General features: G+C 31.2%; 1 protein-coding gene across 1 annotated transcript; it reads left to right on the forward strand.

Annotated features, from left to right (window-relative positions):
• The first annotated feature begins 2,925 nt into the window (after positions 1–2,925).
• On the forward strand, positions 2,926–12,554 carry LOC130446931 (putative leucine-rich repeat-containing protein DDB_G0290503). The gene is made up of 4 exons (XM_056783465.1): positions 2,926–3,267; positions 6,163–6,357; positions 6,465–10,631; positions 11,155–12,554. The coding sequence occupies exons 2-4, from the start codon at positions 6,168–6,170 to the stop codon at positions 12,456–12,458; spliced, it is 5,661 nt and encodes a 1,886-aa protein (XP_056639443.1). The 5' UTR covers positions 2,926–3,267; positions 6,163–6,167; the 3' UTR covers positions 12,459–12,554.
• The last annotated feature ends 737 nt before the right edge of the window (positions 12,555–13,291 follow it).

Below are 13,291 nucleotides of genomic sequence, written 5' to 3' on the forward strand. Positions count from 1 at the left end.
TTTTTCATTGTCATCGTTAAATTCTCCGTTTTCTGAGTCGGGATTCGATCTTACCTTTTCCTTCGTTTCGCGTTCTTCCATGAATTCCAGTAAAAATTGTAGCTGGTTTTCAAATCTAAACGGTTTTGATTTCTTAGCAACTTTTTGTTTTCTGTTTATAAACATAGAAGGATAAAATGGTGTCAACAAAACATTACATACAAACATTTTTCATAAACTCACCTATCTTAAACTACAGGTAATATAGCAACAAATATTATTACCCTGTCAAAAAATGTATCAAAAAACTTGGTCCTGTCGTAGCATTTCCATAGGAAACCTCACAAATCGATATTGGAAAATTAGATCAGCACTGGGTGCTACAAAAGAGGTTCATCTCGAAAGAATGAAATGTCCATATTATTAAAGTTGAGTATGACATTTATTTGGGTTAAAAAACATATTGGAATGTATAGTACTAAAAAAGCTGATCGATAAGCTAAAGATTCAGTACTTAATGAAGTTTTTTGGGGAAAGATGTGATTCACAGAAACACTGTGACACCGTTTCACGATCTTTAAATAACACCTAATTCAAAATGTATCCTACCTAACCTTCGATCTATTTTTTTGAATGCACAACTTCGAAATTTTATGCAGCAAGTATTCTTAGAATGAAGACTGGTCATGGGAGATACCCCGCTCATCTTGACAAGCTTGGTATTACACAATCATCAGCCTGTGTCTGCGATGATCATTCTTAAGCTGATTTCATTCACATTTTCTTCAGATGCAACAATCACATTCATAAAATAAACAATTTTTTCCAGTCAATTGTTAAACCAAACTACTTCTTACCTTTAAACCTCACACAATTTTATTAACGATATTCAAATTAATATTTATGTAGAATCGTTTAAAATTCTGTTGTTGATGGACTTGCTTCCAAATTATATTCCCACACAGACTTAGTAGAATTCTATTGATACTTGTCATGGATAGAATGATAAAAACAATGAAAGAGAACTACAATCTGGTGACAGATAACAGAAGACCTGAGAATGGAAGGGAATATCAAGAAATGCAAAAGAATGATAGTAAACCAAAAAAGAGAACATGGGGAAGATTTAATGATAAAAGGACAAAGATTATATAGGTAATGTTACCACTTTTGAATACCTGGGATTCCTGGGAATCATTTTCACATAAAACGGGAAAATAGATATAGCATAGTACGAAAAGAAATCAAATATACTATGCTCTAAATGAGACCACTTCTAGTGAAAAAATAGGCGAATACATAAAATTAAAAGTATACATCTCGATAAGTGTACTCACGTTAATATATGGAAGTGAAGGAAGCAAAAAGAAAACAAGGAAACAGGGCCGGATTAATCTAGGGGCTTAGGGGTCTATAGCCCCGGGCCCCAGGTCCAAGAGGGCGCCATCATTTGGAAATCATTCTGTATTTTTTGTGGTGTTGATACCACAAATCTAACGTATTGATATTATTTTGTGAATTTTTCCGGGTTTTCGAATTCCTTAAGGGGGCCCCGTCATTATTTTAGCCCCGGGCCTTATAAATCTTAATCCGGCCCTGCAAGAAAAGGAAGGTAGAGAAAAACTTTGTTACCTACAACAAGTAGCACAGAATGGAGGAAGACAAGGGAAAACATTACGGCAAATAAAATAAGTAGCAAAGGATCAGGAAGAGTGGAAAAAAATGGATAAAAGAAAAGTGAAAACCCAATGCTCAGACGCTCAAAAGGACATAAAGTAAAGAGGAAGAACTCAAAGTATTAAGATTCAACCTAAATCACTTATACAATCCTAAAACAATTATGTAAGGAATCTTTCTCATGAACCTATTCAATTTAACAGCTATTAAATATTCAGGAGTACTCTTAATCTACGATAATATTCGAGAAAAAATTAGATTAACTACAAAGAAAAGCGCACTGCAGAAGGTAGGTTGAAGGATAAATAGTTGAGAATCCTTAAGATGTAAAGTAGAAAGATATAAACCTTTATCTCTGGAATAATTACACCAAGTATGTCAAATGAATTTCCGGTTGAGGTATTCGAAATACGGCTGGAAGATCGAGAGTTTCCTGGTGAGTAAGATACTAAGAGTCGAGAACAGAATTGGACAAAAGCAAACTAGCCACAAAGATCAACTTTAACACCTGGAACTAAAAATGTATTTCGCGAAAGTCTTATTGCCCCTACAAAAGTTTTACTTGCACCACTTAAACATAGAAGGAAATTGTTTTAAATATTTATGTGAAATATTTCAAGTTCTATCTGACACGAAATTAAAGGAGAGACTTTTTGTGAAGTCGCAGGTTAAGAGCTTCATGAACGATATAGAATTTGCAAATGTTATGAAGGATGAGGAGAAAGATGCATGGATCGCTTTTAAAGAAGTTGGACTTAAGTTACTAAGAAATTATAAAGATTTAAGCTATGTTGAGATCGTTGATAATATGCTGAAGAAATTCAGGATTCTTGGTTGTAATATGAATTAATAGTTCCTTTTTTATTCCCATTTGGACTATTTTTCAGAAAATCTTAGTAACGTGAATGAAAAGCAAGGTGAAAGATATAATTAAGATATTCTAGAGATGAAAAAAAAGATACCAAGTGCGCTGGGTCGTTGGACATTAACAATAGCTGAATATAACAAAAAAACAATCAAAAGAGATTCCTGCGACAAAGAAGAAGACGCGTAAAAAGTAGATAAATATTTTTAAACCTTCCTATTTGGATATTTTGGTATTTTTTCTTTAATAGACTAATAAAACTAGCTTACAAATTAAATGAATCGTGGTCTTTTTTTATTTTAAGATTATACTGTTTTGAAAAAAAAACCTAACGTGATATAAAAGACTGCAACCAGATTTTAAGGCATCACTGTCAAGTCACTAGAATGCAGAAGAAATTTTTCAGTCAACTTTCAAAGAGTTAGAAAATGCAGACCTGTGTTAGCTAGTGTTATCTATGGACATATACGTACACATAAACCATCGAATTTAAGATCTTGCACTCGATATACCATTCACAAATTTGTTTTTGATTACTAAACATTCGAAAGCATCTACCGCATCGAACCGATTTGAGTTGATTCCTTTAAAAACTGCACATATGCGATAAAGGTTGAATTTGACGTTGTTAACCGTTTACTTTTGCGCCTTGTGCAGCTGTTGATGTCAAAGTGCACGTGGATATTTCATATTAATCTACTAAGTTTTAATGTGTTTAATGTTGTCAAACCCCTAATATTAAAAAGGTAAGTCGTTATCTACATTTATTCGTCCATTCTACAATTTAATTATTAATACAATTGTGTCCAGCTTTTTTCCGTCTAGGTTTTTTAACCCGGTTTTTTAACCCAATTTTTTACTTTGTTTTTACATACCTCGATTATGGAATTGAGAGATATTTTATATAAGAAGAACAAATTTTACAAAATTTTTCTCCAATTTCATATTTTAGATTCATCAAATTTTTTTATGAATAGCATATAGTTGCCTATCAGTTTTATTACGTTATTCGTAAATCACGTCATAAGTACTAAATATTTTAGGTAATACAACTGCTTTCCAGTAGATTCATAGTGTTATATCTATGAATTTTGATACGAAGACAAAACAGTGTGTGGTTGCTATAGTTTCTATATTAAATTTCATGAAAACCAATATTTGCATAGAATACTCACTCATTTGAGTTTAGTCATTCGAAATATACTTGCTATATATAATTAGTGGTAGTTCTTGGTTAAATCAAATATTGTATTGTGTATTTTACTAGGTTTTGAACAAGTTATATGTCCTATACATTTCAAATTGAGAAAATACTTCAAATAATTTTTAAGATACTGTATACATAATTCTTTATTATCTTCACTGATTTCTTTGTGGTGTAATGGCCTTCTATTAAGACGAAGATTCTAGTTGCATTATATGCCACACTTCTGACAGGAGAATGAGCTAAGTGAGGTCCTTAGTTTTTAGGTTATAAAACAATCTTATTGAATTTATTTTGTAAGGTAATGCATAAAATATTCATAAAGACAATATTTGCTGTTTTACTATCTTAATTCAGATCAATTATTACAAAAAAACATCCTCATAGAAATAATTTGAGGAGGCTGCAAAACAAACAATATTAAATAATTATAAAAACAGTAATTTCGGGGTTAAACTTGTTTGCTGATATCCAAGTATAATGAAATCTCGACATATGTAAAATTAGAATTATGTATTAGTTACAGTAACTCAAAGGTGACAACAAATTAATTGATTGATTTAGATATTGCTTCAGTTGTTTAACTGTATTGGATGATTTAGTCTCTTCCTAAAAAGTTTTGTATATTTTCTTATCCAAAATACAAGAGATAATCATGAAGTAGTTTTCTTGTAAAAGTTATAATTTTCTTTAGCTCCAATATATATTAAAGACTTCCTATGTACACAATTAATAAGAATATATTCAATATATTATATTCTAAAAAAAAGATGTCTCTAGTATCCACCATATAAATATTTCATTCGTTCATTTAATTTTTAATCTTATAAATTTATTTTTTTGCTTCAATCAAACTATCACAAAATACAGCCAAATTCAATAGTAACAAAAATGAAGTGATCTAATCATCTGTAGTGGCTACAGCAGCACTGCTCAGTTTTGAATGAAATATTAACTCCTACATAACCATTATATAAAAATAAATATTCTGAGTGTATCTTGGGAGTTTCATATATATGACTACATTAATTCATTTCCTCTGTACATATAGCTATACTATAGTAGGCTATCAGTTTTATTACATCACAAGTACTAAATATTTTAGGTTAAGTTAGGTAACTCATATAACTGCTTCTAAATGCTTTCCAGTAGTTTCAGAGTGTTACATCTATGAATATAGCTTTCATGATATTATGTTTAACCTTTTCACTGCTTCATGAGGGGAGCCGACTAATCCCTGTGTACAAGATCTATGCTTTTTAAAAAGCCATGATTTAAGCCTCTTTCAAATATTCAAAAGACAAATAACAATAAGAGAAAGAAAAAAATGCCATCAATAGTCTTTTTGGATTCTTGGCTGGATTATAATAATAAGAGATGCAAAGGAACAGAAAGAAAAAAATAAGTTTTAAGGAAAAAAGGAAACAGGAACAGCTCAGGCTGAAAAAAGGAACTGAAGAAGAAAATGCATACTTCTTGTAAGGATGACTTAGATAAGAGCAATGAAAATGCTTCTTATATGGAGTCAGATTATTCCTATAGTAATGATGATGAGTATGATCCAGAAGAAGGTAAAAGTGTGAACAAGAAAGTATTGAGCAGGGTGATTTTGTGGGTGGAAAAATAAACTCACAAGTTTACAGATGTGTTTGAATCATTCAAGAAAAAGTAAATGATAGGATTAAGTCATGGTACTTAACTGATTTATTTATTTCAATTTTGTTATTAGTCTAGCAGTATTAACAGACTGTTTGCCACTGGTACTTGGTGATGTCCGACTTTGGTCCAGCTATGTCTAGTATACATTAAAAAAATGCATATCCAATAAAATAGAAATTTGACCACTTCTAATTAAATCAGTTTACTTACTATTAACCACTTAATAGCTCTGCATTAAATTTGGAAGATTATTTTTATTTAAAATTGTATTTTCAAAGGAATATCTTTACGAAAGTGTCTGCCACTGGTGCTCTTACCTTATTTTAAATAAGGTAAATTCGATTAAACATAATTATGAATCAAATTAATTACAAACGTTCAAAATTTCATACAACGAAAATGTTGTAACCAATTACGACTTTTAGTGAGGGTTTTTAAAACTATTAAAGAGTTGATTTCATAGAGAAATTAATTAGAACGCCTTTATGGGCATATTTTATTAGCAGTTGAATGTTGAAAATATTGCACTCGATTTTTGGTCCACATCACCGAACCTTCATCTAGACCTACTACAGTAGGGCGTAGTACCCTAGGAAAGCCTTACTGGCTCGACTGTAGAAGGACGTCGCAATGAAAAGTTTAATACATTCATTAGCTTATTGAAAAATTGATGTTATATTATTGAAAATTGTTGCACTTATAACTCTAGAAACCTGTTCATTATAAGATATTTTTGTTACAACATCTATTTTTGAGAATTGTTCTATTTTTATTCCAGTAAAAATGTCCAAACCTACAGAGACTATACAAGCTGAAGAATCAAATAGTTCAAGTACCCCTTTAAGAAGATCATGTCGTATTGTAGCTGTAAGCTCTCCTGCGATTTCGGAATCGAAGCCCATTAAAGGAAGACGTCTTTCATCTAACATGGACAAAGATGTTGAAGTTGATCAGAAAGTCAAAAGAAAAACAGGTAAATTATTTAAGGATGATTTTAAATATGCCGTTTAATTATTTTTCTTTCACATTTTATTGAAAAACAAAATTATGTTTAGGTTTATTAACTTTTTTTATTTCTAGCATCAGATTTATCAAAGGAAAATATCGAAAAAAATGAACCAGCAAAAACTAGAACTCGCAGACAATCTAATTCCAGTGATAATTCTACCAAAGGAGACGACAATAAAAATACAACAAAAACCAAAAATTCCCAATTAATTGAAGATGCACCTCAAGATACTCCAAAACCTGTGAGGAAACGTAGAAGCTCGGCAACTAATGAAGAAGTAACTCCTAAACCAGTTAGAGGACGCCGGAGCTCAGCTACTAGTGAAGAAGACAAAAATAAATTAAAAAAAACCAAAAGCTCACTACAAGATGATAAGGAACAACTAACGCCTGTAATGAAAACGAGAGGAAAAATTGATTTGAAACAAGAAGAAGCAGTTGAACAACAAAGAAATGTGCGTAGTCGCCGATCTGCTTCGAGGGATTTATCTGAAGAAAATGTGGAAACAAAAAGAGTAACTAGAAGTCGCAGATCGTCTACAGACATGTCTGATGAAATACCTACCAATACCCCAATTAAATCCAAACAATCAGTTTCCGTAATTATAAACTCACCTATTTCGGAAAATATCAATAAAGAAAATGAACAAGAAATTGAGAGTTCATCCGGAACTGATGTTAATAAAAAAGAAATTGATAAAACAAACTTAGAACTCAGTACAATTTTTGAAACTAGTTTTTCTGAAGACGAAACAACTACAATATCAAAGGCTTCACCAAGGTCAAAAAAAGGAAGTTCCTCAAAAGAAAATGAAACAGATGAAAAAAATAAGTTAACTGAACATTCACCTAAAAATAAGATACTATTTATACACCTAAGTGATGAAGGAAAACAAATTAGTGACAATACAGTACCTCGAAAATCTCCTAGACTTCAAGAAAAACTTCAAAAGTGTCAGTCTGGAGATCACTCACCTCATAGAAAGTGTTCTTGCACAGAAGACCAACAAGTCAAATCTGAAGTCACAGTTAGTCCAAAACTTCGATCGACTGAAAAAAGCTCCCAAGATATTGACAAGAAAGTTAATGAAATTCAATTAGATGGTATTGTTTTGAAGCAACCTGTAATTCAAGTAGAAAAAACAAACATCGAGTTAAGAAACAATGAATCTATGGAAAGTAAAACAATAACAATTACAAGTGATTCCAACAATAAGGAAAATATGAACGATCCAAATAAAAATCCAGATAATACCAGATCGCAAACAGTTAATCGTGTATCAAATGTATTTCGTCCAAAAGATATAAATTACAGTTTTATTGAACCTATGGAAGTAGATACTACAATTAATTTAAATATTTCCAGATTTGAACAAAGTATTGTTGAAAAAAATCGAGAATCGGATGCTAACGAGACAGTCAATAAAACATTTACTTCAAATTTGAGTGCTACTTATATAGAAATTTCTGAGGATGATTTAGTAACTGAGAAACCCGAAACTAACAATGAAAATTTAGATTCTGCTTCTGGACAACTCGAATCTGATTTAGTATCTACTACAACCCCAACAAAGTTGGTAGAAAATGAAAATATAACAAGTAAAGAAGGAAAAACTGAAGATGAAACAATAGAAAAAGAACCTGGAATAAGTAAACGTCCAGAAGATTTAGAAAAACTTACAGAAAATAGAGAAAATGAAATTATAAGCTCAGAAGATTCAGAAAAAAATACAGAAAAAGATAAAACAAAAAATATGACGAAATTAGATGAAGCAGGAACTGAAACATATGAGGGTTCAGTAGATTCAGAAACAATGGATAAAGATTCAAGTAAATCTCCAGAAGGATCCGAAGAAATGAAAAGAAAGGATAAAACCGAAACAGAAACAAATAACTGCTCAGAGGAAGTAACAGATGAAGAAAAACCAACAGAATCTAGTGATAAATTGAATGAAATTAAAGATATATCTGATGATTATGAATTTAACCTTTTATCGGATGGGGATAATGATCCTGACACAGAAGCTAACGACCAGGATTCGAACAGACTGAAAGAAAATGAAATCAATTTGGAAAAATCAAAAGATGAGGTAAAAGGGCCTAACAAAAATATAGAAAAAATAAATAATGAACAAGGAACTAAAGATCATAGTGATTTAGAAGAACTAATGATATGCGAAGAAGATGATACATCTGGAAGAAAAAGTATTGATAGGTCAAAAAATAAAGATGATGAAGAAAGTACTTACATACAATCCGATAATAATGAAAACTTTGAAAAAAAATATGAGAAACTGGATTCTCAAGATCAAACCAATCTGGTCAGTGAAGATGATTCTGATGAAGAAATTGACATCATATCTATAAGAACTGATAGTTCCTTCAATCAATGTATTGAAGAATCAAAAATTCATGTTGAAAAATTAAATAGAACTGATGGGGAAGTAGACGTTTCCATTGAGGAAGCACAAAGCGTTGAAACCCCAGAAGAAAATGCTAAGGAAGTCATTAGTTTGGAATCTGCAAATAACTCTGATTCCGAAGATTTAAAAAAAGAAAATAATAAAATCAATGAAGTTGTAACTGAACATAGAGAAGTAAATATGGATGATGAAATTAAGAAATCTAGTAATAATATTTCTGTAAAAGAATCTGAAGATGTTATGGAATCTAGCACAAATCCGAAAGTTCATGCTGAAGACAATGATAAAACTGTCGAGGCAGAAGAGAAACATGATGAAGTCCAATACACAAACAAAGAAACTGAAGAATTGATTACTGATGCCAATGAAGAAATCCAAATTGATGATAGTGCTGTACACAACTGCCATAAACTAGAAATTGAAAAATTACAAGTCAAGGAATCAACTAATTCTAATACAAATAAAATGGAAAATAGCTACAACCCTCTTTCTGGGGATGAGGACGTTGAAAAATCAGATAGTGGAGCAAACATAGGTAAAGAAATAGATGAAAATGATGAAGAAGTTAATGTTGAAAATATAGATGATGAATCTAAAAGTAATAAAGATGTTGATACAAATGAAATAAATGATGATGAAATGAAAAATCCTGAAGTTGATGATGGGAAAACTGGTGTTGAAAAATCCATTACTGACGCCAATAAACCAATTAATAATGCCACTATAGATAAAAATGAAAAACTTGAAAATGAAATTAAAGACCAACAAAATGAACAGACTGAAGAATCTGTTCAAATGGAAGATATTTCTATAAAATTAAATGAACATATTGACATGGAGAATAGTTTTCAAGATGTTGTTCAAGATGAAGACACCAAACCAGAAATCGAGAAAAAACCAATGGAACATCCTCAAACTAGTAAAAACAGAAGACAATCTGAAAATGTCAAAGACTTTGATTCAAATGATAGTTTCCGGAAGCTTGAAAATAGTGGTATTGAAGGAAAATGCGATTCCCCTGCATTAGGGAATGATACTAGTAAAGATGATGTTACAGAATCAGGAATAGAAGATGAGATATTAACAAAAAATTCACGGTCTAGTAAAAAATTGAAACGCAAAAATAAAACAGAAGAAAACGAAAATCAGGAAGACATAAAATCAAAGGAATCAGAGAAAAATATTTCAAAGACAAAACAGAAAAAGATGAAAAATATTTCAATCGAGAAAGGTGAGAATTTCACCATAATCCAATGTGTCGCTGATAGTGAACAATCAAAAACTCTAGAAGATATTCTTGGAGGAGAAAGAGAAAGTGAAAAGACCAAAGATGCAGGTAAAAAATTTAAAAAACGTTCAACCGACGAAGATACTAGCTCAAATGAATCATATCAAAAATTAGAAGACATTATATACAGTACTAGTCCGAAATCTTCAAACTTTTCATTAAATAAATGGTTCGGGACTAAAGAAGATAAAACTGAAGAACTTGAAACTACAAACAATGATTCATCCCCTAAAATTAAAAAGATCAAAACTAAAAGTATTGATTGCGGCGTTGCTCTGAGTTCGGAAGATGTACAGAAGATCCAGAAAAAAGGAAACAAATCGCCAGGTACTATACCCATATCAACTTCAAAAACTAATCGATTAAATGAGTTTTTGGATAAAAAGATGGAAGAATTTGATGCAGAAGAGACTGATGATTCTGAAGACTCCAATCAGGAAAGTCTAGAAGAAGAAAACAGCTTTATAGATGACATGGCCGAAGAAGGTGAAGAAGACACTCCTTCAGAAGATAGTAATGCAATTATAGGTAAGTGTTAATTTATCACGATTTTCTGGTGGTAGTTACAAAAGTATAGAATAGTAGTTCAGAAACTTTTTTTCGTCGTAAGCCATTTTCAAAATAATTATTACTAGTTTTAGTGGATAAATTTACACCATATTAGCAAAAAATTAGATCTAACTATGGAAATTCAAGTACACTCCTATTGTAGAGCTTCCCATAGACCCCTGGAGGTGCAACTGGATTACTTTGGGAATCACTGGTATAGAATTTGTTCATTAGAAACGAAAAATACTGGCATAGGGGGAAGGTCTTGAGAATTAAATCTCAAGGTCCTTGTAACTATGGATTTTTATTCCGGTTTTACCAATAGTTAAAGTAATTTATGACTTAAGTGTATGATTGGTCCAATTGAATGGTGTTGTATATTGAGGACTCAAAATAAAACTAAAAGAGTTTTAAAAATCCAAAAATAGAAAAATATAAATATCATCACGTGCCTTGAACTGAAATTAGTAATTAATTTAAAATATGATTGTTTTTCTTTTAGATGAGGGAGAATCTATCAACTCAAATTCTGAAAGATCGGAAGAGGACGATTATGAAAGCGATTCTTCTTTCATATGCAATGATGAATATAATGAGCTACTTCCAGGAGACGAATACGATTTAGATGATAGCAAAACAAAGAAAAAATCACGCATTATAAATGTAGAAGATAGTAATGATGATGTTATTAAAATCAATAGAAAACCGAAACCAGAACCAAAAAAGCGAAAGACTAGAATTATCAAAATGGAAAGCTCCTCTGAAAGCGAAGAAGTAGTTGATATAACAAGCAATAATGAAAACAAAAGTGACACTTTGAAACGATTATCGATAGATAAAGATAGAAAAAGTAGTAGAAAGTCTTCAATAACCATCATAGAAGATATAAAAGTCAATGAAATTAAAGATGCTGTTCTAAGCAATCGAATTAACCAACTTGTAGACACTTTTTGTACAACTATACCTAAAAAAGGAGGCGTCTCAATGAATTTATCTCTAGAATATGCTGGTCATAGTTCTCCTGAAACACCACAAAAATCTAAGAAACTCAAATTTCATAAAAATAGGGCCGAGATGAAAGAATCACGATTAAGCGTCAGTTTGAATGAAAATATGGAAGAATCGAAAAATACTCATATGAATAACTTGAGCTTAGATAAAATTGCATCCGAAAAACCAAAGAAAAAGTCTAGAGGTAAGAAGAGGAAGTCCAGTGACGAAGAACAAATAGTGCCTTGTAAAGAACTACGATTAACTACAAGTCCTAAGGAAAAAGTTAATGAAGAACAATTGCAAAATGAGAGTTCAATTGATGCAAAAGAAACTCCTTCTGATCAATTAAAAACAACAAAGAAAGTAAAGGGCAAAAAAAGGAAATCCACCACTGAGATACAAACTGTTAGTCCAAATGAAAATGAGAATGTTAATGTGGAAGCTAAAAAGAAAAAGCCAAAGAAGAATCATAAACCGAACACAACAGAAGATAAAATTACTCCATGTACTAATAATCCAGATCTTCAAAGTAAAACGTTCAGTTTATTAAACCAATTAGTAACAGATGTGAAAAATAGATCGAGAAGAATGATGAGACCGTCTACAATACAAGATACAGATGAAAATTGGTGCGTAGAAAACAATGTTAAAGTGAAACCTTCCACTAGCACTGTAACGGAAAAAGAAAAGGAAACATTCAAGAAACAAAAATTCCACCCCAAAGATTTCAGAAATCAAATGTTGTACAATTCTAATAGAGTAAATAGAGTGGAAACTAAAAAAATATTACAAAAAAAGGGGGTTTATTATTAGATTTTATGTGTTTTGTTCAATGCTTATCGAGTTAGACTGTTATATGTTATAACTGCATTGTTTTGTAATTCTTTGAAATAAATTATTTTTTGATTATTTTGATATATAAATTATAAAATTGTTTTTAGCGTTTATCTCATATGATCTTTCGTAAGGTAACGTGACTTGTTATTATTTTGATTTATGTTAGGTATACACCAAAACGTTGAGCAAATTTTTTTTTATTTAATCGAGTTCATCTGTATAAGTCGATTACAAATATACAGGGTGTACTGGTACTGGAAATTAACCTATTAATGTATTTTCTTCTACGTAAAATTCACACTTTGGAGAGCGTAAAACTGTACGCACTAGTGCATAAAGAATTTTTAAAAGTTCCAATATTTTATGTAGTCTTATCAAAATATTGAGACCCCTTTTAACGCGGGGCATACGTCCCATCGAAGTAGGAACGTATCCACCGCCGAAACAGCGCTAAACGAAGTTATCTTAACACATTGAACCATGGAGCGCTCTATAGGCCCGCAACTGAACTTTCCTTACAACCCAGAGTCATCCTATGGACCGCACGATATATTTTATTCCACACCCCCTCTACGGTCCAAGGGATAGTATTTAAATGTATTTTACAGTTTGGTTGGACCGTCTTGAGTCTTTGGAACATTACCCTACACTTGGTTCATTTGATTCTGTTTTAGTTTTTATATTTTTTTGGTTTCTTCGACTTAATTCAAATAATATTTGATCAAATCTTCTAACTTGTGCTACCTTTACATTACCTGTACCTATTTTTGTTAATTCTGTTTTTAAGGGTATAAAAAATATGACGAAAA

The sequence above is a fragment of the Diorhabda sublineata genome, chromosome 7 (genome assembly GCF_026230105.1).
Source record: "Diorhabda sublineata isolate icDioSubl1.1 chromosome 7, icDioSubl1.1, whole genome shotgun sequence".
Lineage (NCBI taxonomy): Eukaryota > Metazoa > Arthropoda > Insecta > Coleoptera > Chrysomelidae > Diorhabda > Diorhabda sublineata.